We start from the raw sequence: 22107 nt of genomic DNA, 5'->3' as shown, positions 1-22107 counted from the left end.
AACAGAATATGTTGAACGATGTGATGAAATCGAGATCATAAGGCAAGCTAGTGATCATGGTACGCTGAAAGTTAGAACCATATCGGCTCGAAATACGTTTCTGTTCATTAGGGTGCGGCTTATTTTTAAAAAGTTCTCAAAACCAAAAATTCGTGTGCTCTACTGAATTCAAACCACATTGAAAAAGAAACCTCAAAATCTGAGCCAAAAATATTAACATTTAGGGGTGGCGCAAGCGTCTTGAAGGTGAATTTTCAAGTTATAAAAAATAACCTTCAGTGAAGTAAACATAACTTTGTTATTTTTCAAGCGATTTTAAAACTTTTAGCATCAATACCTTCAAAATTAAATTTACAAAAACTTTGTAGAACATCAAATTTGTCTAAAATTAAAACAAGTTTTAGTTAAAAGTAATTCATTCCAAATTTTTCCTCATTTTACTAAAAATTTCAACTTTGTTTGACCATAACTTCATGATTACTCAACCGATTCTAAATCTTTTAACATGCTTTTGAAGCAAATTTAGTTGTTTTCAAACTGTTCATACAACACATTTCACTAAAAAAATGTCTTGACCAAGTTATTCAGCAAAAACTGCACAAAAACATGATTTTTTAACGAAAAATGCCAGTTTTTTCAATTTTTTACCGGTTATATATTATCTCTAAAGCTGAAACTGGTTTTACTCATTTATTAAACCTTTGAGAAGAACTTGGCAACAGTTTTTAAATAATTTTGAAACAAAACTATGTTTGCATATGTTAAAATATATATGCACTATTCAACTCGTAATAAAGGCAAGATGCTTTATAAATTTAAGTTTTATAGAAAAAATTCAATTTCTGGCGAAAAACCTTAAATAATCAAAAGAAATTTGATTTTTTCATTAAAAAATCATGTTTTTGGATAGTTTTTGGTGAAAAACTTAGGCAAAACCAGTTTTGAGAAAAATGTGTTGTATGAACAGTTTGAAAACAACTAAATTTGCTTCAAAAACATGTATAAAGATTTGGAATCGATTGAGTATTCAAGAAGTTATGGTCCAACTAAGTTGAAATTTTTAGTAAAATGAGGAAAAAATTGTTTAAAAGTATTTTAAACTATGACTTGTTTTGATTTTAGACAAATTTGATGTTTTACAAAGTTTTCATAAATTTAATTTTGAAGATATTGATGCTAAAAGTTTTGAAATTGGTTGGAAAGTAACAAAGTTATGTTTACTTCACAGAAGGTCATTTTTTATAACTTGAAAATTCACCTTCAAGACGCTTGCGCCACCCCTAAACGTTAATATATTTAGCTCAGATTTTGAGGTTTCTCTTTTAATGTGATTTAAATTCAGTAGAGCACACGAATTTTTGGTTTTGAGAACTTTTGAAAAATAAGCCGCACCCTACTGTTCATTCTAAGGTGAAAATGAATTAAAGCTAAACATCAAACTTTCAAGAGCATGAATCTTGAGAACCAGACAAGCATTCAAGCTGAAGACTTGATCGATAGGTTGCTCGATAGTGATGATCAATCCGTCAAGTTCCCAGCTTGAGCTACTGTTTGGTTCGCCAGATTGAAAATTTGTCCTCGATTAATGTTCACCCTAATTACACTGTCACGGTGCTCCCTAGACCATTTCTTATTAAAATAACAACTCCATCAAATTCCATAGTGTAGCTGTTGAATCTCGATGGATACCATTTTCTAGCTATGATCTATGGTTAACCGCTTTACCAGCAGCTTCATTTTTTACCACAAAAATATATTCAAATCGCGATAACTTTTTTGTTTCTCCATATATTTAAAACTGGCATAACAAGAAAGCCTCACGCGACCCCAGTTTTCTTTCTTCTCGACAATGAAACTAATGTTCTTAACTAGTCGTAGACAAAAATCATTAAATCTGAAAAAATTGTTAGTAAATGGTGTAAATTTACATTGTTTTTGTTATGCTTTGAAAATTTAATGACAAAATATTTTTTAACAATTCTTTTGTACGGAAAAGTGGTCGAAATAGATATTTAGGCTGTTTTTACTAAAATATCACACAGCGCCATCCACGTCAGTGATAAACGGTAAGTGTCTTTAGAAGAAATGTCAAAAATGCCTCAATATACAACTTTGCAGAAGAAAGTTTTTGCTAGGATACTTCTGTCAAAAGATAAAACTGATCTAGATCAAATCTGAACGTGTCAAAATGTAGTACACATTTTTCCAAAATACTTTGTCGAAGACATCAAACCACTAGGATGCATATCAAGAGAACTAGAGGTTTTGGCCATCGAAAACAGCGTTCTGCCCCAGTGTGCAACGAGTGAATATCCGAATACGATAAAAATTCTGTAACCTGAGAAATTTACGTGGGTGTTTGCTACGCGTTGGTCCCACCAGGAATTTTGGAATATCTCCGGATCTAGATGATCAATGATCAATATCGACACAGGTCTTAAAATTAGAAGAGTTTTTCGAGAAAAATGGTGCAAAAATATCAAGAAACAAAAAAGTTATCGTGTTTGGAATATTTCTTTTTTCGGTAAACCTCAAACTTCTTGTGTGACATAAACTAATAAGCCGAGACAAATCAAGCTCAGCAAGTATTACGATTAGAATTCAAGTCAACTCTCCCTTATTTTGTGTTGTAACAGTTCTTAAGTGAAAGTTTTCCTTGGTTGGTTTGACTTTATTAACGAGATTTTTAGCCCTGGGCTAGTTCATCTCGGGACCAACGGCTTTACTTCCCTTCCGAAGGAAGTCGTCACTATAACTTTTTACGTCATAAGTGACTATGTCGGGGATGGGATTCGATCCCAGGTCCTCGGCGTGAGAGGCGAGTGTTCTAACCACTACACCAGGTCCGTCCCCGAAAGTTTTCCTTGCCAAAGTTTCCATTTTCGTATTAGTTTAGCGAGTTCGATGATACTTTATGCGCAAGGAAAAGTATGGATATTCCCTAATATACGAAAAAACCTGAACTAGGCGGGGACTTTGTCATTAGGCTAATAAAGGCCTCCAAAATACTTATATGTCTTAAAATATCAAGAAAATTGCGTTAAAAACCCTTTAGCGATGGGACTTGAACTCACAACCTAAACCCCAAGATCATGCTAAATATTTTCGTGTTTAATGCTAGATAAATTTGGGTGCATAAATATAAACTACAATAAAAACGATGAAACAGTTGATGCCCCATCACAATAATTCAAATTACAGCGAATTGTTGTCCCATATGAATGTCTGAAAAAATATTTGCAACAGACCCTGAAAAATACTGAAAATTAATGGAAATTTATGGTGAAATCCTTTCAAGTAAACTTATCGAAATATTCTTGGCAGCAAATACCTGATATATCCCCGGGTAGAACACTAACCGAATATATTTGAAAAAAATATTTATTATTTTTAATCTTCGGAGAAAATCTGGAAATAGTTCCTGAACGAATCCTTGGGGAAATAATTAGGAACCAGGAAATATACTCGACGAACCAAAAAGGAACTCACAAGAATATTAGATGAAATAACCACAGAAAAATGTGTGTGATTTATCAAAAAACTGTGTAAGAGGAATCTTTGGAAATTTTTTGCTGAACCTTTGGGAAAACTATTCGAAGAATTCTTGCACGAATGTTTGAAGAATTCTCAAAGTAACCCTTAAAAAACCAAGGACCTTATTGAAATTCTAGCAGAAACATGTGTGCTAGTAAAGACTTGCTTGGAAGATGTTCTAGAGAAAACTTTGGAGGAACGCCTTCAGAAGCTATTAATGCGTCGACATCTTAAACATCGAACTATTCAAAGGTTTGAATCTCAAAATTTTATAAAACATATGTCAACACTTTAAGTGTCGAACTATCCATAGTTTGTTCAACAAATACATAAAAAAATACATGTCATGGTACAAATGTGTTATTACAAGCATGAAACGAGCTCACCAGTTGGTTATCTATCCTCGACTGAACAGTCACAATATCAGCGTCAACACGCCTATGCAGAGATACATAATCACTCCGATAGCGCGTAAATGAAGTGCTAACTGAAAAAAATCACTCCAAGCGCGCGAAAACTGAATCGGACAGCTTGGGCCTTCGCAAATTTTAACAGAATTCCTAGTTCAATAAAAGATATCAAGTCAATAACAGGTATAGAAATCTATCATTCAACCGTTCGGATAGAACGATAAAAATGTGTATGAAGTAATATTTTTGGATTTATTTAAAAAGTCGTATTTTTAGCTTGTGAAACCACTGATGTTACATTTTCAGATAAAAAACAAGCGCTGTGTTTGGTGAATAACTAAATACCAATGGCTGTTTATTTAGTTTATCAATTCATTAAAAATTTTCATTGAAAATAAAGGTGCGCTTATAGAAATTTACATAGCCACCATACAAAAATCAATTGTTTTTTTTCAAAATCGTTATGAATTTTTTTGAAAGAATTCCTGATGAAATTAGCAAAGGAATTTTTCAAAGTACACATTGTAAAATCGAGTAAAATTTACTAGATAGTCCTAGAATCTTAGAACAAGCTTTAAAGTATTTTCCTTGGAAAAAAAAGTCGAATGAACATTTGATGGATAAAATCGAAGAAGTATCTTCGGTGGTATTCCGGGAGAAGTCGATGGAGAAAATCCATATGAAAATTACTGGAGAAACTCTAGGAGATTTGATTGAGAATGTTCTGAATAAATTTCAAGAGTAATCCTTAATGGATTACCTACTCACAAATGCGATTGAGAAATGTAGGTATCCTATACCCGAGTTGCACACATGTTATATTTGAACATTTTCGACTGCTATATGACCAGATCAGGTCATATATGAGTTGATAATGCTCAATTATAACATGTGTGTTGCTTGGGTATCCATGTAATCCTTTGAAAAATTCCAGACTGTTGGCAGAAATCTTGAAGACGTCTTTGTAATAATTTCTCAATAAACCCCTATAACAACGTTCAAAGTTATTACTAATGGAATTTCAGAAGTGTTTCTTAATCAAATAATTGGAGGAATTAGTGCAGAAATATATGAAAAAATCCCGTAAGTGTTCTTTCTTTGTTTATAGAAGAATTCCTACAAGGTTTTCTTTCGAAGAAATCCCTGCATTATTTGTTATAACACTATTGCTTTCCAAAGAAGGTTGTAGGGTATATCTCTGAAGTAATTCACTGGAGGGAATCTAAAACAAGCATATTAGAGAAAACTTTGAAAAAACTTTTTTGGCAATAATTCCTGAGCATATATTTGCTTCAATTATTTGAGAAATATTTGATAATCCTCCTATAAAGATTACTGAGTAGTGTCTTGGAGGAAATCCTGGAAAAAAAATCAATTGATTTTTACCGAGGATTTTTTTAGATTCGTTAAAAACTTACTGGTGGAATCTGTGTAAGCATTCCTAGAGTAATACAAAAAATCGGTGGCGAAGTGCTGATCGGCGTATGGCGTGCCGCCTATGCCTCATTCGGCGTCGGCGTGACGTAAAATTGATCAGCGGCGGCTGCGTGGCGTGGCGCACAGGTCTGATTAGAATGCTTTTTTGATCTATGTAAAATTAATCCTTCTGGTGGTTTACCTCAAAAAGGGCGGAACTTGAAATTTGGTCGATCTTGTGATTCATAACTTCAGCTTTGAATCAAAATTCGATGGTATATTTTTTCTCATGATCACAGTAAACGAAAACTCGTTTAAATATCAGGGATTTCCTTTGAATTTGTGGACTTCCGAAACTTCGAAAAGGCGTAACATCAAAGCGGGCACTACGATGTATTTTAAATTATGTCCAGACATGCAGCATAGCCATACAAAACAACTGTTGAGCTTGGAAAAACATATCTTTTTTTTCTGTGGCTACGATCAGAGGAGCATCGTGACTGCATTACAATGAAAAAAAAACCTGTCGATGATCTAATCTTTTCCGACGTTTCGCTCATATTTAGAACCTCCCTCAAGGGCTCAACTTTCACGAATTTTTTGTCGTTCGTCGAAACTGGAAAGCTATCTTTACGTAAATAGCTTGAGAAGTTTTATCGCAGTTTACTATTTTTTATACAATATAATATACTCCTTCAGCGATTTTATTATGAACTTTAATATTTTTGAAAAGGTAAAAATATAATGAATACCGCAATGTATCATGTCACCAAATTAACAACATCCCAATTTTGCTTCCATAAGAAGCAATAATGATGACTTACTTTGAAAGCGTTCGAGCTAATCATAGCGTCGCATGTCCAAAAGATCGAGCGGTAGTTCACTGTTTAACCAGAGACAACAGCTCTCGGAATGGAAAAGGCCAGAAACACATCTAATTAAAGTGCACCACTTTTCCAGTTCTGCGAGGCGCCCGAGAAAAGAGTGTGTGGAAATGACACCATCAGACCAGAATGGTCACAGAGGCCCATTCGACGGCCAACAACCAACGAGACAAAGGTCTGGTTTAAGCCGCGGCGTGGTGTGTCAATGCAAGGTGATTGGCTAATGATCTTGTGACCGCGCATAACACATCGGAATGGTGAATTTCCTTATCCGTGGGGCGTTTGAGTAACGGGTTAATTATTAGGATTGTTAGCGTTAGGGCCCTCCTTAACTCAGTGGTAACACACCTTGCTACAGAGTAAGACCATTTTAACGGTAACTAGGTTTAAAATTTAATGCAATTGAGAAGCGTTTCACGAAGGATATTTCATGACATCACTGTTCTAAGAGAATAATAATTTCATCTGGTTCCTTGATGTTTGAAACATCCAAAACATTGACTTTCAACATCAACAGGTCGGACTCAACACTTGGTTTGCAGCCAAGTACGTTATTGAGAACCAAAGTTACAGGTCCTGATTAAAGATTCGGCAATGCCCTTGGTCATCATGTAAAGAACAAACAGAAAATATCGTTTGTTCACAAGAAGGTAATCTGAAACCAGACCCCTGAGATGATAACTCAGGGAGTGTGGGGCTGTCGCACCACATACGGATCCACTAAAACTAGCCAGTGCTCTATGTTCTTCTTCTTGGCATTTACGTCCTCACTGGGACAGAGCCTGCTTCTCAGCTTAGTGTTCTTATTAACTGAGAGCTTTCTTTGCCAAAGTTACCATTTTCGCATTCGTATATCGTGTGGCAGGTACAATGATACTTTATGCCCAGGGAAGTCGAGAAAATTTCCATCACGGAGTGATCCTGGACCGACCGGGAATTGAACCCAGACACCCTCAGCATGACTTTGCTTTGTAGCCGCGGACTCTAACCACTGAGCGGTTCCACGCCGTTTCGCAAACCCGATTATTTTTGTATTTTTTGAATCGCCTGAAAATTTGCATACAGATTCTTTATGACCAAAAATGCCATTATGCACTTTCAGACCGCCATTTTGAACCTCGCCTTATTTTTGAGAAGGGCGTATCGGAAAATGCATGGCAAATCTTTAAAAAAAACTGTAACTAGAAAACGGTTTGTCCGATCGATTTGAGAACAATATACACGGTAAAAAAAAGTTACAGATTATTTTTTATTTCAAAAACAAAATTTTAAAATCGATTTTCTCCAGAAACGCAGTTTTGATTTTTTTTTATTTTTGGATATGTTTTAGGGGACAACCTATGTGATTTATTGCACAATGTTTCAAAATGGAAGAATTATGAACAAAAAAGTTATGATTTTTTTTATAAATTACAGATTTTGAAAATAAATCAAAATAGAGGAAAACAATAATTTTTTATGTGATTATTTGAAAGTACAGAAAAATTGCAATCGAAAAGTACTTAAGTAAATTTTTTCTAGGTTGCATCAATTTCGAGATATACTCATATTTATATAAAATTTTCAAATAAAAAAGAAAAATAGGCTCTTTTCAAGCATATTTCGTGTTTCTCCATTCCAGAAAAAAAATTATTTTAATTGAGCGAATCGTAGCTTAATCGTTTATCGTTTGATCAAAACATTTATGCTTAAGTATTGAAAAAAAGAGTGCACGGTAAAAAATATAAACGATATTTTCAAATGAAAATTTGAAGCTAATAGTTCTTAAAAACCGCAACATTGATGTTTTTAATTTTCGGATATATTTTGCGGTTATTGTAGGTATTGTTTAGGACTATTTGGAAAAAAATATGCACGGTAAAAATAATGACTGATTTTTTTAATAAAAAAATTAAAATCGATTTTCTATGAAAATGCATCTGTGGTTTTTATTATTTTTGGACATATTTTAGGGGACATCTTAAGTGATTTATTGCACAATGTTTCATAATGGAAGAATTATGGACAAAAAAGTTATTATCTTATAACATATTACAAAATTTGAAAAAAATCGAAATAAAGAAAAACAATATTTTTTTATGTGTATATTTGATAGTACAGAAAATGCATTGGAAGAGTACTTAAGTAAAATTTTTCTAGATTCTACTACCTTTGAACGAAGCTTGTTATCAGAAATCGAAGAGAATGGCATTGACGAATTACAATTTGAACAGTGGGTCACAACCGACTGTGGTGATATTGAAACTTTTTTAAAGCAGCCTGATGAATGTGTATCATATTTCACTCGTAAATTGGAGAAGAGCAGCTTACACAAATCTTCTTTTGTTATTCAACTACTGAGGAATATGATATCATTGCACAAGAACTTAACAAACTATTTTCAAGTGCAAAAACAGTTCAAGGCACTCAGAAATACCACTCGTTTATCCCTATCTCTGAAACACAAATTGAAGTTAGACAATTTTCGAGCTGTGGCGATAACAAGAAAGTAGTTGAAATAATTAAGAAATAAAATTGCAGTATTCATATAAAAAAAAAAACAAAAATAAACAAAAAAAGAACAAAATAAACAAACTCCTTCTGGTTGTACGATCTTGCCGCGATGAGAGGGCTTTACCCATTAGCCGGGCTTAGCCCTGGGGACCAAGGGTACACCGTTGTGATAGAAACACATTTTTAATGCCACGTTTAGATTTACCGTGTATATCTCGGAAGTGTTGCATCTCAGCTAAATTTTACTTGAGTATTTTTCGATAGAAATTTTTCATATTTAAAATATATAGTTATTTTTCTGTACTCAAAAAAACGCACCAAAAATATCGTTTTACATAAATTCGTTTTTTTTTATTTTTTAAAATAATTTATTTTTTATCCAAAAATTTTCCGTTTTGAGGCATTGTGCAAGAAATTACAAACAATATGCTGCAAAACATATCCAAAAATTAAAAACATCAATTTTGCGGGTTTTAAGAACAATGAACTTCAAATTTTCATTTGAAAATTTCGTTTATATTTTTTTTACCGAGCATCCTTTTTAAATACTTTAGTATAAAGGTTTTGATCAAACAATAAACAATTCAGCTACGATTCACTCAATCAAAATAAAATATTTCTGGAATGGAGAAACACGAAATATGTTTGAAAAGGGCCTATTTAACTTTTTTTATTTGAAAATTTTATATAAATATGAGTATATCTCGAAATTGATGCAATCTAGAAAAATTTACTTAAGTACTTTTCGATTGCAATTTTTCTGTACTTTCAAATAATCACATAAAAAATTATTGTTTTCCTCTATTTCGTTTTTTTTTTTCAAAATCTGTAATTTTTTTTAAAAATCATAACTTTTTAGTTCATACTTCGTCCATTTTGAAACATTGTGCAATAAATCACATAAGTTGTCCCCTAAAACATATCCAAAAATAAAAAAAAATCAAAGCTGCGTTTCTGGAGAAAATCTATTTTAAAATTTTGTTTTTGAAATAAAAAATAATCTGTAACTTTTTTACCGTGCATATTGTTCTCCATATAGTCCTAAGCAATACCTACAACTTTGGAGAAGATCTCAAATCGATCGGACAAACCGTTTTCAAGTTACAGTTTTTAAAAGATTTGCCATGCATTTTCCGATACGCCCTTCTCAAAAATAAGGCGAGGTTCAAAATGGCGGTCTGAAGGTGCAAAATGGCATTTTTGGTCATAAAGAATCTGTATGCAAATTTTCAGGCGATTCAAAAAATACAAAAATTAAATTTAAAAAAAAAATCGTCATTTTGTGGTCATGGTGTAATATAATGCACAGACATTACTCTTGGTCTGAGACTCTTTTCTCCCTGAAACACCTTAGGAGAAAAGGCCTATGTATATGGCAGTATATATTATAGCACTTTAACATATGTATCAGAAGTAGCATCAGCCAACTGTTTCGCCAAGTCGACTTAAACCGTATAGGCCTAAGTGAAAGAAAAAAAAACTAAAACTCTCATCGCTCAGCGAGTACTTAAGGTGAAACAGGATTCAACTTCCAAGCTTGAACTAAAACTACAAAGGCACTAATCTCGTGAAGGAAGCATCTTACAACAGTGCAATTTCTATTTTGGCTTTGTGTTATAGCATAAAGCTTAAAATAAGGAGTCCAGGAACGTTTGCCTACTATTTACCAGATTAGTGCCTTTGAAAACGTGAGTAGGGGTACAAGTCGGCCATTGTGAAAGCCATTATTGGATTCCGAGATGTTTCATCTTAACGCATATCAATATTTTTTGTCAGTATACTTGAACATTTATCTAGTTCCTTAAAAGTGGCCAAAAGAACTCGGGAATGTTCCTGTGGCCGGAATTATTACGGTGGGTCACTGGTAGGGTTCCTAGTACCGACCCCTTTTGACCAGTACCGGTTCTACGGTACTGTAACTCTCAGTACCGGTAGTACCGGTAAAATACCGGTACTGGGAGAAATGCATGCAATAATTTTAAAGCATACAGTATTGGACAAACAATTCGCAACTTTTCCAAATTCGTCAATTAATACAAGTTTGCTGGAGCTTATTGCCTATTTTTATGAAAATTGATCTTAGAATAATTATGAGTTAACTTATGAAATAAACAAAAATATGTGTTGAAATGCAAGCTTTGTCTAGCGTGGTGGACCATATTCATTCAAATCTATCCTTCAACCATCCACAGTTGTCCGTTTTATAGGAAATTAAAAAAAGTTGCTGATGTCATGCGTAATAATGTATATGGTGCGATTTCGATTTTCCGTTCAAAATTAATAATTTATGGACTATTTTCATATTATCGCCTTGCTTTTCATTCATGAAGTAGGAGTAAAAAATGTAAGGCATGTTCAAAGTTCAACGTTCATTTGCCATATGGGTGCGTATTTCTGTAACAAAACTTTCAGGCATGGCGAAAGCTCTTTCTTGATCCATTCGGAAGTTGCTCGAATTGTTGTCCAATGCCCATGCATCGTGAAATGTCAATAAATATTTTGAATTTGGCAGACTCGTAATACATAAACGAATTATCCCGAACAATTTATATCAATCTTTGTGCCTTATTGAAGCACCTTTAAATGCTTCAGTATCATGAAATCATCGATAATTCGTGCTTTTATGCAAGGAGATAAACCATGATAAGTGCTGAAAGGGTGATAGTTAGAATAAGCCTTTATGTAATACGTCCCTTGATTGACCTAAGAAGTTCGTCGTACACGAACTTTACCAAAATTACGTTCCATTTATGGTGGAGAAATTCATTGATTCAAACGAATAAACGATTAGATTTTTCATCAGTACCGAAAGTACCGGTACTCAATGCTTTCCAGTACCGGTATTTCGGTACCAAAAATTGGTCGGTAATACCGGTACTTTCGGTACCGGTACTCCCGGTACCAAAACCCTAGTCACTGGGACAGGTCAGATGAAAAAGAAATATTTTTTGGGACACTAAGATATATTTATTTATTTGCTATGCAAATAATGTAATTTCGCATAAATCGTCAGCATCATGAATGTAGAGCTTTGTACCGTTTAGAATGTAACGGATGTCAATTTCCTGAAAAATTGTGGAACTTAGAGGAATTTTTAAAGGAACTTCTACTAGAGATATTCCTGCGGAAACTCCTAGAGGAGCTTCCGGAGGAACTTGCAGAGTTAATTCCTAAAGGAAGAAGCAGGAAGAATTCCATAATAAACTCTCGAAATAATTCTAGGAGAAATTTCTGGAGGAACTACTTGTGGAACTTCCGGAGTAACTCCTAGCGAAACTTCTGTAAGAAAATTTAATTTTCCTGCAGAAACTAGCAGCGGAACTTCCGGAGAAACTCCTTTCAGAACTTTCGGAGGAACTCCTGGGGAAATTCATGGAGGTAGTATCAAGAAAAAACAAACTTGTAGAGGGACTTCCGGAAAAACTCATAGACGAACTTCCCAAAGACATACTAAAGAAATTTCCAGAAGAACTCCAGAACTGGAGAAACTAATGGAGGAACTCTTACAGGAATTTCCGGCGGAACTTCCGGAAGACCTACCAGGGAAACCATAAGCGCTCCTGTGTAACGTCCGGAGAAACTTCCAGGGCAACTTCCACAGGAACCTAGAGGAAATACCGGAGGAACTTTCAGGGGAACTTTCGAAGGAACTTCTAGCTCAATTTTTGGAGAAACCCCTGACGTGACTTCTGCAAGTATTGTTAGGGGAACTTCTGGAGGAACTCATAGCAGAATTTCTGGAGAAACTCTTAGTGGAACTTCCGGGGTAACTCTAGGGAAAACTTCTAGAGGATCTTCCGAAGTAACGCTTGCGGAATCAGAACTGGAGAAATACTGGAACTTCCGCAATGAACTTTTAGAGAAATTTCTAGCGAAACATCTTAGAGGAAATTATAGAAGCATTTCCAGAAGATTCCGGAGGAAGCTTCGGGATAATTTTCACAGCAACTTCAAGAATAATTATCTAGATAAATTCAAGGTAAACTTTCGGAAGAACATCTAGAGGAGTTTCAAAAGAAACTCCAAGTAAAACATTCGGAAAAATCCGGGAGACTTTCAGAAGAACTTCTAGAGAAACTTCCGAAGGAGCTTCTTGAGAAATTCCTAAAGAAATTTTCGAGTAAACTGACACATGAACGTCCAGAGGAACTCCTACTGGAACTTCCGGAAGAACTCGTACAGGAAAGTTCGAACGAACTCCTGTAGAAACTTCCGATGGACCTCCTAGAGCTCCGAAACATCTAGAAAAAAATCCTAAAGAAACCTCCAGAAAAATCGAAGAGAACATTCCAAAGACCTCCTAGATGAACTTCAGGAAAAACTCCTAGAAAAATTTCCGAAAGAACTTTTAGAGGAATTTCCGGAAGAACTCCTAGAGGAACCTTTGAAGGAAGTTCCGGAGGGAATTTTAGAGGATGGTACGAGACAAAACAGTAAAGGAACTTACCCAAACTCCTAGCGAAACATCTTGGAGGAACTCCTACAGGCATTTCCGGAAGAATCCGGTGGAAGTTTTGGGATCAATTTTACAGCAACTTCCAGAATAATTCTCAAGATAAAATTCAAGAAGAACTTTTGGAAGATCATCTAGAGGAACTGCAAGAGACGCTTCAAGTGAAACTCCCGGAAAAATTCCGAGAGACTTTCTGAAGAACTTTTAGAGAAACTTATGGAGGAGCATCTATAGAAATTCCTGAAAGAAGTTTCGAGTAAACTCGAAAAACAGAAGCGTCCAGAAAAACTCCTACAGGAACTTCCGGAAGAAAGTCCGAACGAACTCCTACAGAAACTTCCGGAGGACCTCTAAGAACTCCAGAACTTCCAGAAAAAAAATCCTTAACAAACATCCAGAAAAATCTATTAAAAAACTCCGAAGATCTCCTAGAAGAACTTCCGAAAGAACTTTTAGAGGAACTTCCGAAAGAACTACAAAAGGAACTTCCAAATCATCTTCTAAAATAATTTCCGGAGAGAATTTGAGAGGATCTTATGAAAAAAAAAACCTAAACAACTTAAAAAAAAACTAGAGAAACTTCTGGAAGAACTTTGAGAGGAACTTTCAGGATAAATTCTTGAAAAACTTTCGGAAAAACTTCTACATTTATAAGGTTTAATTACCAATTTAATTTCGATTGTGTTGTTCACACATATGGCCCTCTGTTAAAACAAAATTTCAACTTCTATTCATTTCTCTCGTCGCTCGCTTGCGATTCTATCCATCTTGTCATTTCATTACTTTCGTTATTCCCTTTCATTCTGAGTATAGGTATTGTATTCACCGAAAAAAGCCAATAAATTTTCATAATAAGAAAAACTTCTAGAGGACTTGCAGGAAGTACAGGAATTTCCGGAAAACTCCGGAGGAAGTTTCGGGATAAAAGCTAGAGAAACTTCCAGAAGAGCTATCTGAAGGATGAAATCCTAGGAAAACTTCCAGTAGATCACATAGAGGAGCTCCCTGAGAATTTATTGATGAAACTTCCGGAGGAATCCGGAAAACTTCTACAGCAACTTATTAAAGAATTTCTAGAGAAACTCCTAGACAAATTTTCGGGCGAATTGCTACAGGAACGCCCAAAGAAATTCCTGTAATAACATCCGGAGGAACTGCTACTGAAACTTTCGGAGGAATTCCTGCAAGAATTTTCGAAGGAGCTCCTACAAGAACTTCCGGATGAACTCCTACAAGAACTTCAGGAGTAATTCTTACAGGAACTTCTGGAAGAACTCTCCTACAAGAACTCCCAAAGGAACTTTTACAGAAACTACCTAATCCTAGAGAAACTTCTGGAAAAATCTAAGAGAAACTTCCTCGTAGGGGACTTCAGGAAAAACTCCTTGAATAAATTCTAGCGAAACTTCCAGATGAACTTCTAAGGGAACTTTAAAGGAACTTCCGTAAGAAATTCTAAAGCAACATACGGAAAAACTCCTAGAGGAACTTCCGGAACAACTCCTAGTGCACAGTTCAGAGGAACTTCTACAGGTGCTTCTAGAGGCATTTCCGGACAAATTTCGATGAAACTTCCGGAGGAGCTCTGAAAGGAACTTCTCGAGGAAATTCCGGAGAAACTTCTAGCTAAACTACCTAAGGAGCTCCTAGGATAATTTTCGAAGGAAATCCTAGGAAGCTTCCGGGGGAATTCCCGTATCAACTGTTTGAGGAACTTCAGGAAAAACTTCCGAAGACGACCCCAAAAGAATTGCTCAAAATCAAATTAACACTCAATTAAGAGAATCCAAAAATATATTTGAGTGCTATACCTTTTAGTTCCGCCCTAATTGCTTATAGATTTGTGCTTTTGAAAAAATTCGAAGTTTGGCATATCTTCATCTTAAAAGAAACATGAAGATTCGTTAGCAGATGTTAGATCGCATTTGTGCAATAATCCTTTCTTAAATTCGTTCTAGATGAAATTTTTGCAAAGCAAAAAGCTGTACGCAGGCCCCAAAAAGTTTTATAGATCAGAAATTTGAGAATTTACTTCTGAATCTCGAAGAGTTGTAGGATCAGAAATTCGCAGTTCAGTTTTGTTTTGGAAGAGGATCCATTAGCGGAAGACTAGTTGAATGGCTTGGTTAGCGAGAGAGAGAGGTACCAGATATTGTGCATACACAAGCCTTCTTTAGATAAAAATTTATTGGTAACATTCATGACACTAACGGAATGCCAGGCTTGAAATGATCTGGGTTGAATTGCTGATCATAGAGTATCATCATTCATCATACCTGCCACACTAAACACACTACGGTGAATATCACCGTAATCTCAACAGCTGAACAGTTCGGTGAAATAAAACACCGTAAATCGTCGGAATTTAACGGATTACGGTGATTTTTTACCGAATACTGTAAAAATTTACCGTACTCCGTTAATTTATTTCACCGAACTGTTCAGCTGTTGAGATTTCACAGGAATCCGTAAAATAATTTAAGTGTGTGTCACACGATAGTTGAATGCAAAAATGGTAGCTTTGACAAAAAGCCCTCAATTTTACTAACTGAACATGAGAAGCTTCTAAAAGTAATGTCAAAGAGAAGAAGAAGAAGATTTTAAAATACACAATTAAATATAGTTTAAAACAGAGATAATACAGAATTTCAAATGTTGGTCTCCAAAAACATATAAAAAGATACTTGTAATAGTAAAGATGTTCTATTTATTCATAAATGAAACGGACCAGCAGAACCAGGTCTGAGAATCCCAATAACAAAGAAAAAAAAAAGTTCATTTCACTAAACATCCAAAATAAATCTCAACGATCTTGAATAACAAAACGAATTATCTCAGTTTTAAATGTCCCGAAAATGATAGAGAAAATAAGTAAGTTTTTTCATGTGTATTATTTTATTTTATTGATTAACAACTAGTAATAGCAGTAATAGCACGATAATTGATGGTTGAGCTAACATCAGTCTATGATTCTATAGGTGAGCAATGCAACAAAACAGAACGGTCAAACGGAATTCAACCGAACACCTTGGCCACCGGTGCAACTGGCACCAGTGCCTTGTGTACCAATGGGCCACGCTGAACGATTGCGTTGAAGCCGTTGATTGGATCGGCAGTGTAGATCACGGTGCGCACAGTGCCATCGGGTTCAACCAGCGAGTAAGAGCCTATGAGAAGAGAACATAAGTTTTCGTCAAGTGGAACTTTTGCCAAACAGGAGCGAAAAGCTCCGCAAGTTTGCATCGTTGAAAGCTCTTACCCTTCACAACATCTCCATCTCGAGTTTCTTGCTGGCTCTTATTATCGCCGGTCAAAGCGTCCTGAACATTGTACGCGTAGGTATACTGTGGCAGTGGGTCGTAGTTAGTGTTGACTGCTGCAACTGCTGGAACTGCTGGTGCTAGAGCGGCAACGGGTGCAGCAGCGAATCGAGCAGCTGGCAGCAGAACTCCGGCTTTACTCACTCCGATCAAGCAAACGGCAACGAACACAATCTGTAATAAAACCCACAAGCACTGTAATCTTCTGATCGGTACTATTTAGAACACCTCAATTCAACGACTTTACCTTGAAGGTAGCCATTCTTTTCTTTTGGTACACTTTGTTGCGTTGACTATAGGATAGAAATACTGATTTCCACTTGGATGTTTGAAACTACTTTGATAGCAATGAAATTATTGTTCGAGTTTATAAAGGGATGGATGATATCCACCCCGCTCTAGACGACACAAATTATTTAATTATATTGAAATATATGTCCGAAAATAGCGGTACATGATTGGTGACGAACCAGGCCGGGCTGAATAAACGCAGTACATTATAACTTAGTACGTGAGATATAAACACAAGCGATGTACCTTCAGTGCATTATGCCAGTGCCCGTCCATCAGTTGCGTTTCAGTCAATCGAACAATAATCATTTTTCGGACACACATACGTTACATAATTAACACTTTTAGAGAAATTGAACGTTTCGGTGGGTGTAAAGCGCATACAATTGACATAGTTGCATATTGACCGTCGAACACATGTCCGGTGGCGGACCCTAGATTTGCTATACGACCTTGACCGATGACGGAGGACTGGAGCGGTCAGTAAGTAGATATCATAAAGTCATTGATTATATGAATTGTATATTAAACTTAAACAGGTGGGTTCTATAATACAGCAAAACAAATGTGATGAAGTTTTATGTGTCTACAATAACGCTGTTAATGCAAGCTTAACGTGGTTTGCAGTGTTATAAAATACTGTTAGTCATAAAACTCTGAACAAACATAACTTCCTTACATGTTTTAATAATGGTTTGAAAACCAAAAATCTGATTTGCAAATTTAAAGAATTTATGGGGCCGGAATATTGAATTTTTCTTTTGTCACTTTCCATCAGAATGTGTCGAGGACACATAAACAGCAAAATGGAAATTTGACCATTTTTTGTTATTTTTTATTGCACAAAAATCATGTTTTTAACGAATATACTGATCATATCAATTGTTTTCATTATTTTTTCATTGAGATCGGTCTGTAGATCGTTGTTTTGAGCTTTACATTTTAACAATATACATGCATATTAATTTTGTAATGCAAAGCACTCAGATTTTTGGCAGCAATAGTTACGTATTACAATGTCCATTTCCCGGCCATTTTACTCGTCCCGAGATTCAGGACAAACATCTAAGCTTATCCCGGAAAATCCCGGGATTTCTCAAACTTTCAACAAAAATTGTATTTTGGTTTGAAATAAAAGTACAAAATCAACAATACAATTTTTTTTTTTCGATGAAAGAAAAAGATTATGTAACTTCCCAAGATAATATGTTAATTATAACAAATCACATTTCATGTATGACTTTCTAATTCTGGTGAAGTGTGAAATTTAATTATTTTTGTGGCCTTTTTATGATCACAATATTGTACAATATTAGTCGATCGATGTACAGAAAACCGATTTCGATTTCATTGATAAATTAAAAAGATATAGCATGTGTAAGGTTTCCACTTTATAAAATGAACAGTCCTTAGGCGATACGGCTCATACAACAATTTGAAATTTTTCATATAAAAAGCGTTACGGACGTGGGGGAGGGGGTCCAAAAATTGTCAATTTTAGCGTTACGTAATAAATGGATGCCGCCTTGATGATAGCAAAAACTTAACAACAGTTTTTCTACGATTTTTTCTATGATTTTCAAAAAAATGTCAATATTTTTCTATGGGCATTCCGCTTAGCTGAGAGTAGTATTCGGTCCATCAATTATGATGCTTGCCCTTGACGAGAGCGAGCGATTCAACTGGAAGCACATTCGTTTGACATGCAATGCATGTTCGAGTTATATCGCGAATCCGGTTAGGAGTGATTTTATCGTGGATACCACCTTATCCCCCTAACCCAATACCTTTTCCATGACAACTGTGGAGATGCGGAGGTACATTCGGTCTCTAGTAGCAATGGTTTTCTAACTAACATTCCTTCCCTTTCCCAACGACCGCATTGGACGAGGCCGGTGCCGTTATCAATCTATAAAAACAAAAATAGAAAGGTGTTTGTGTGTCACGAAATGGCTTGAAAACGCGTCAACGGATTCACCGGATTCTTGCACTCTTGGATTCGACAGGGGTTGCGACATGTTTGTGCGTAAAAAAAATTAAGAAAAGTCTCCGAAAAAAGTCGGAAAACCGGAGAAAACTAAACTGTAATTTCGTATGGAAAAGTGCATGGCATTTTTCAACAGCCTATTTGATGGCAAGACGAAGTTTGCCAGGACCACTAGTTGATTATAAAAAATTGAACTCTCGATTTGTACACATTAAAAATGGTTAGCTAATCCCAAGCCCCATTTATTAAATCTCTGTGCAACTTCTATTGTTCTGGTTAATCATGAAATGCAACTATGAAGCGGCCATCCATGCTCATTGCTCATGCTGCGTTCATAATATCTGTTGAGTTGGATACCTACTTTAAGAGAAATACAGAAAGATAATTGTCAAAGGATACGTTTAGTCTGCGTTCAGGCTTTTCGTATGAATGATTTCCACGACAGAGATTGAATTCATGACCTTTTGAATAGAAAGCAGAAGCTGTAGCCATTAGACCACCGTCTCCGTCTACTTTTCATAGCGTTAAGTTTAATAGACTTTCATTAAAATAACGGCCAACTGTATTAAAAGAGATCATCTATCAACCACCAAAGGAATATTTTCATGCTTGGAATATCATTTCAAGTCACATAACGAAATGTATTCAAAAATAAGTTAGGTTAGCATTTTGATGCATTATCACCTCCTACAATGGTATCTTAACTATAGTAAAGTTACGCATGAAATATAAATGTCAGAAAAAAAATAATTTGGATACTCTACATCTATATTTCGCCAAATCGGTTATATAGTACTAATGTAGAACTATATAACGACTTCTAAGTACTGTACCGCTTATTAAGAGCATTAAGTGCATGGTGATTAATTTGGTAGAATGAGTAATTTACTTTAACATGCAAGAATACCCTTAGCATCTCATTTTTTATACACAAATCTCAACACAAACAACTCATCAAAAAGCGTGCATTTTTTTATATTTTATTTATTTATTTATTTTTTTATCATTCCAAACATTACATTAATTTCTTATATCTAGGTGTTCTGTGTTAGGCTTAAATTATTGGGTAACATCGGATTTATTGTTATGTCGTGATTTAACTACTCCATATTTAATTTTTGAGCTAATAAGGAATGGTTTGGACAATACAGTCAAACCTCATATAACGATGACAATGAAAAAATAATGATTTTGCCATTTTTTTCAACTTTCTATGGTTTTTATTGTAAAATAAGATTTGAATACCCTTAAAACTGAGTGCGCACACTACTAGCAACATAGTTGCTCCACCAACAACGTTTCATCAAAATACTAAATTAAATCATGACGAAAACTATACGTACGGTAAATGATGCACCAGTGTGCACGGTAAATGGTGACACAGCACGGTACGAGGCGACCTTAACATGACATTTGTAAACATAATTTTTGAGTATTTTTTTATATGCATCGTTAATTTTTGATTTTTCCCTGACTTATGGTATAATTGTACGCTTCGTAGTGGTATTCTAGTTCGCTTTGAATAATTTGGAAAAATAATATAATTTTTTGAAGTGCAAATTTTTTTTAGGTGCACGGTGAATGGTAGCTTGACGGTATTTAGATCTTTTTTGTTGAAGTAAACTGAATAATATTCTTGAGAATGCCTTTTCCGAACAATGCCAGATTGGGTTCTCTTTTTCATAATGATTACTTGGACTGGGGAAAATCCAAGTAAATCATTAATTCAATTTTTGATGTCTTCAGGTGACTTATAGTAACTTAAGAAACCTTTCAAGACGACTTTAGACGTCATAAGTAAGTGTGCTGCTTCTCTTCAAGATGTTTGAGAAGAAGTTCTCGATATTTAAGAGTTTCCGGCAAAACGCGACAGTCTCCTTTTCTTGCGATTTGGAAGGAGACCTTGATTCCCCTAACGGAACAACTGACCACGATAGGCGGCACTCTTTGCTTCCTCACTTGAATCAAAGAGCCTGGGCTAGATACTATTTCGATTTGGTGTTCGGAAAATTTGTTAGAAGATCGAACTGATTGCTCATTTCGATGCAATCATCAACATTATCCATTACGCCCTTGGAAGAAAGTTCGCATTCCGGAGAAACGTCCTTTCTTCCATTCTTGCCACGTTTAGTGACAGTTTTAAATCCCACTTTTTTGGAAGGAAGTTGTGAATTCAGAGATTCACCCTTCCTTTTGTTTGTAGTTGCTCCCATGTTTAGTGAATAACCGAAAGAAGACGAGACCTCCTAAGAGGGTTTTTCCCAAGACGGTGTCCAAGAAGGATTACCACCGTTAGCTTTCGCCAACGGGACCAACGAAAAATCGAAGGCACGGGTTTAAAAAAGGATCATAAAGGGATCAATAGTAGAAAAAATAGTACTGAAAAGTACTGTTTTTGTAGCACTGAAAAGTACTGTTTTATTGCTTTAGGTAGTTTTTAAAAAACTTCGAAGAGCAGAGAGAATTCGTGTACGCACAGCACGAAGGTACGATGCGCACTTACGTACAAATTTAATAATTCTGTACAATTCTCACCGTTCTCAAGCTTTGGAAACCTTTAAGTTTCGAATGGTGGGTAAAGATGTTGGTTCCTCAACATGAATAATATTTTATAAATGTAAATGTGTGTCCTTTTCATGATTCTCATTCCGGACGCTTCATCACTCATATTTCGGACACATTGATTCGAATGCCAGACAGCTCATTAAAAAAATCAAAGCATTAATTGAACTCAACAAGTCATTAGAAAGACGTCCAAGGCAGTTAAGCAATCTAAATTTTCATAGATATCTATTTAATATGCTTGTCAAAAAAGTCTCAAAAGTGAGAACTTTTGAACGGCAAAAATCGAAAATTTTTGTCTGAAACGTTTCCCATTTAAAGTAGTGTATCCGGAATTTGAATCAGATGGTACCGTTCGTTAGGGGGGCGAGATGCGTAAGTCCTGATTTACTTTTGAAAAATTTTCTCAATTTGAGTTGAAATGTTCTACTAAATATGATAATATATTCATGAGTAAAGTATTTGCAAATGCTGAACAAATAATTGAAATTCGATTATTTTCCTTTGAATAGGAAACGTATAAAAATTGGTCCAACCTCACCCTTTCGAGTAGTTGACATTGGGCCAAACAAAATATAAATTATACGCAATACCCCAGGAGAAGGTACTTTCCTATAACACTCTATACTCAATTTAGAAGATTAAACCTTAAAAAATAAAATGAGAGACCGACCAAAGAATCGTTCCCAGATTTTCGAACCACATGCCACAACCACATCATCACCGAAGCAGATAAATTGATTCATGAAGCAATAAC

The 22107-nt window shown here is 35.3% G+C and overlaps 2 protein-coding genes across 3 annotated transcripts in view; both read right to left on the bottom strand.

The window, feature by feature from the left end:
• LOC5573590 (neurobeachin-like protein 1) overlaps positions 1 to 22107 on the bottom strand; it is a 232880-nt gene that overhangs the window by 56108 nt on the left and 154665 nt on the right. The window lies entirely within an intron of this gene.
• On the bottom strand, positions 16070 to 17476 carry LOC110677734 (larval cuticle protein A2B-like). The gene is made up of 3 exons (XM_021848949.1): positions 16758 to 17476; positions 16450 to 16684; positions 16070 to 16357 (listed from the first exon to the last, which is right to left on the bottom strand). The coding sequence occupies exons 1-3, from the start codon at positions 16770 to 16772 to the stop codon at positions 16206 to 16208; spliced, it is 402 nt and encodes a 133-aa protein (XP_021704641.1). The 5' UTR covers positions 16773 to 17476; the 3' UTR covers positions 16070 to 16205.

This window comes from Aedes aegypti, chromosome 3 (assembly GCF_002204515.2).
Source record: "Aedes aegypti strain LVP_AGWG chromosome 3, AaegL5.0 Primary Assembly, whole genome shotgun sequence".
Lineage (NCBI taxonomy): Eukaryota > Metazoa > Arthropoda > Insecta > Diptera > Culicidae > Aedes > Aedes aegypti.
Note: the sequence above shows the minus strand (reverse complement) of the source record. Positions and strands in the feature narration are given on the sequence as shown.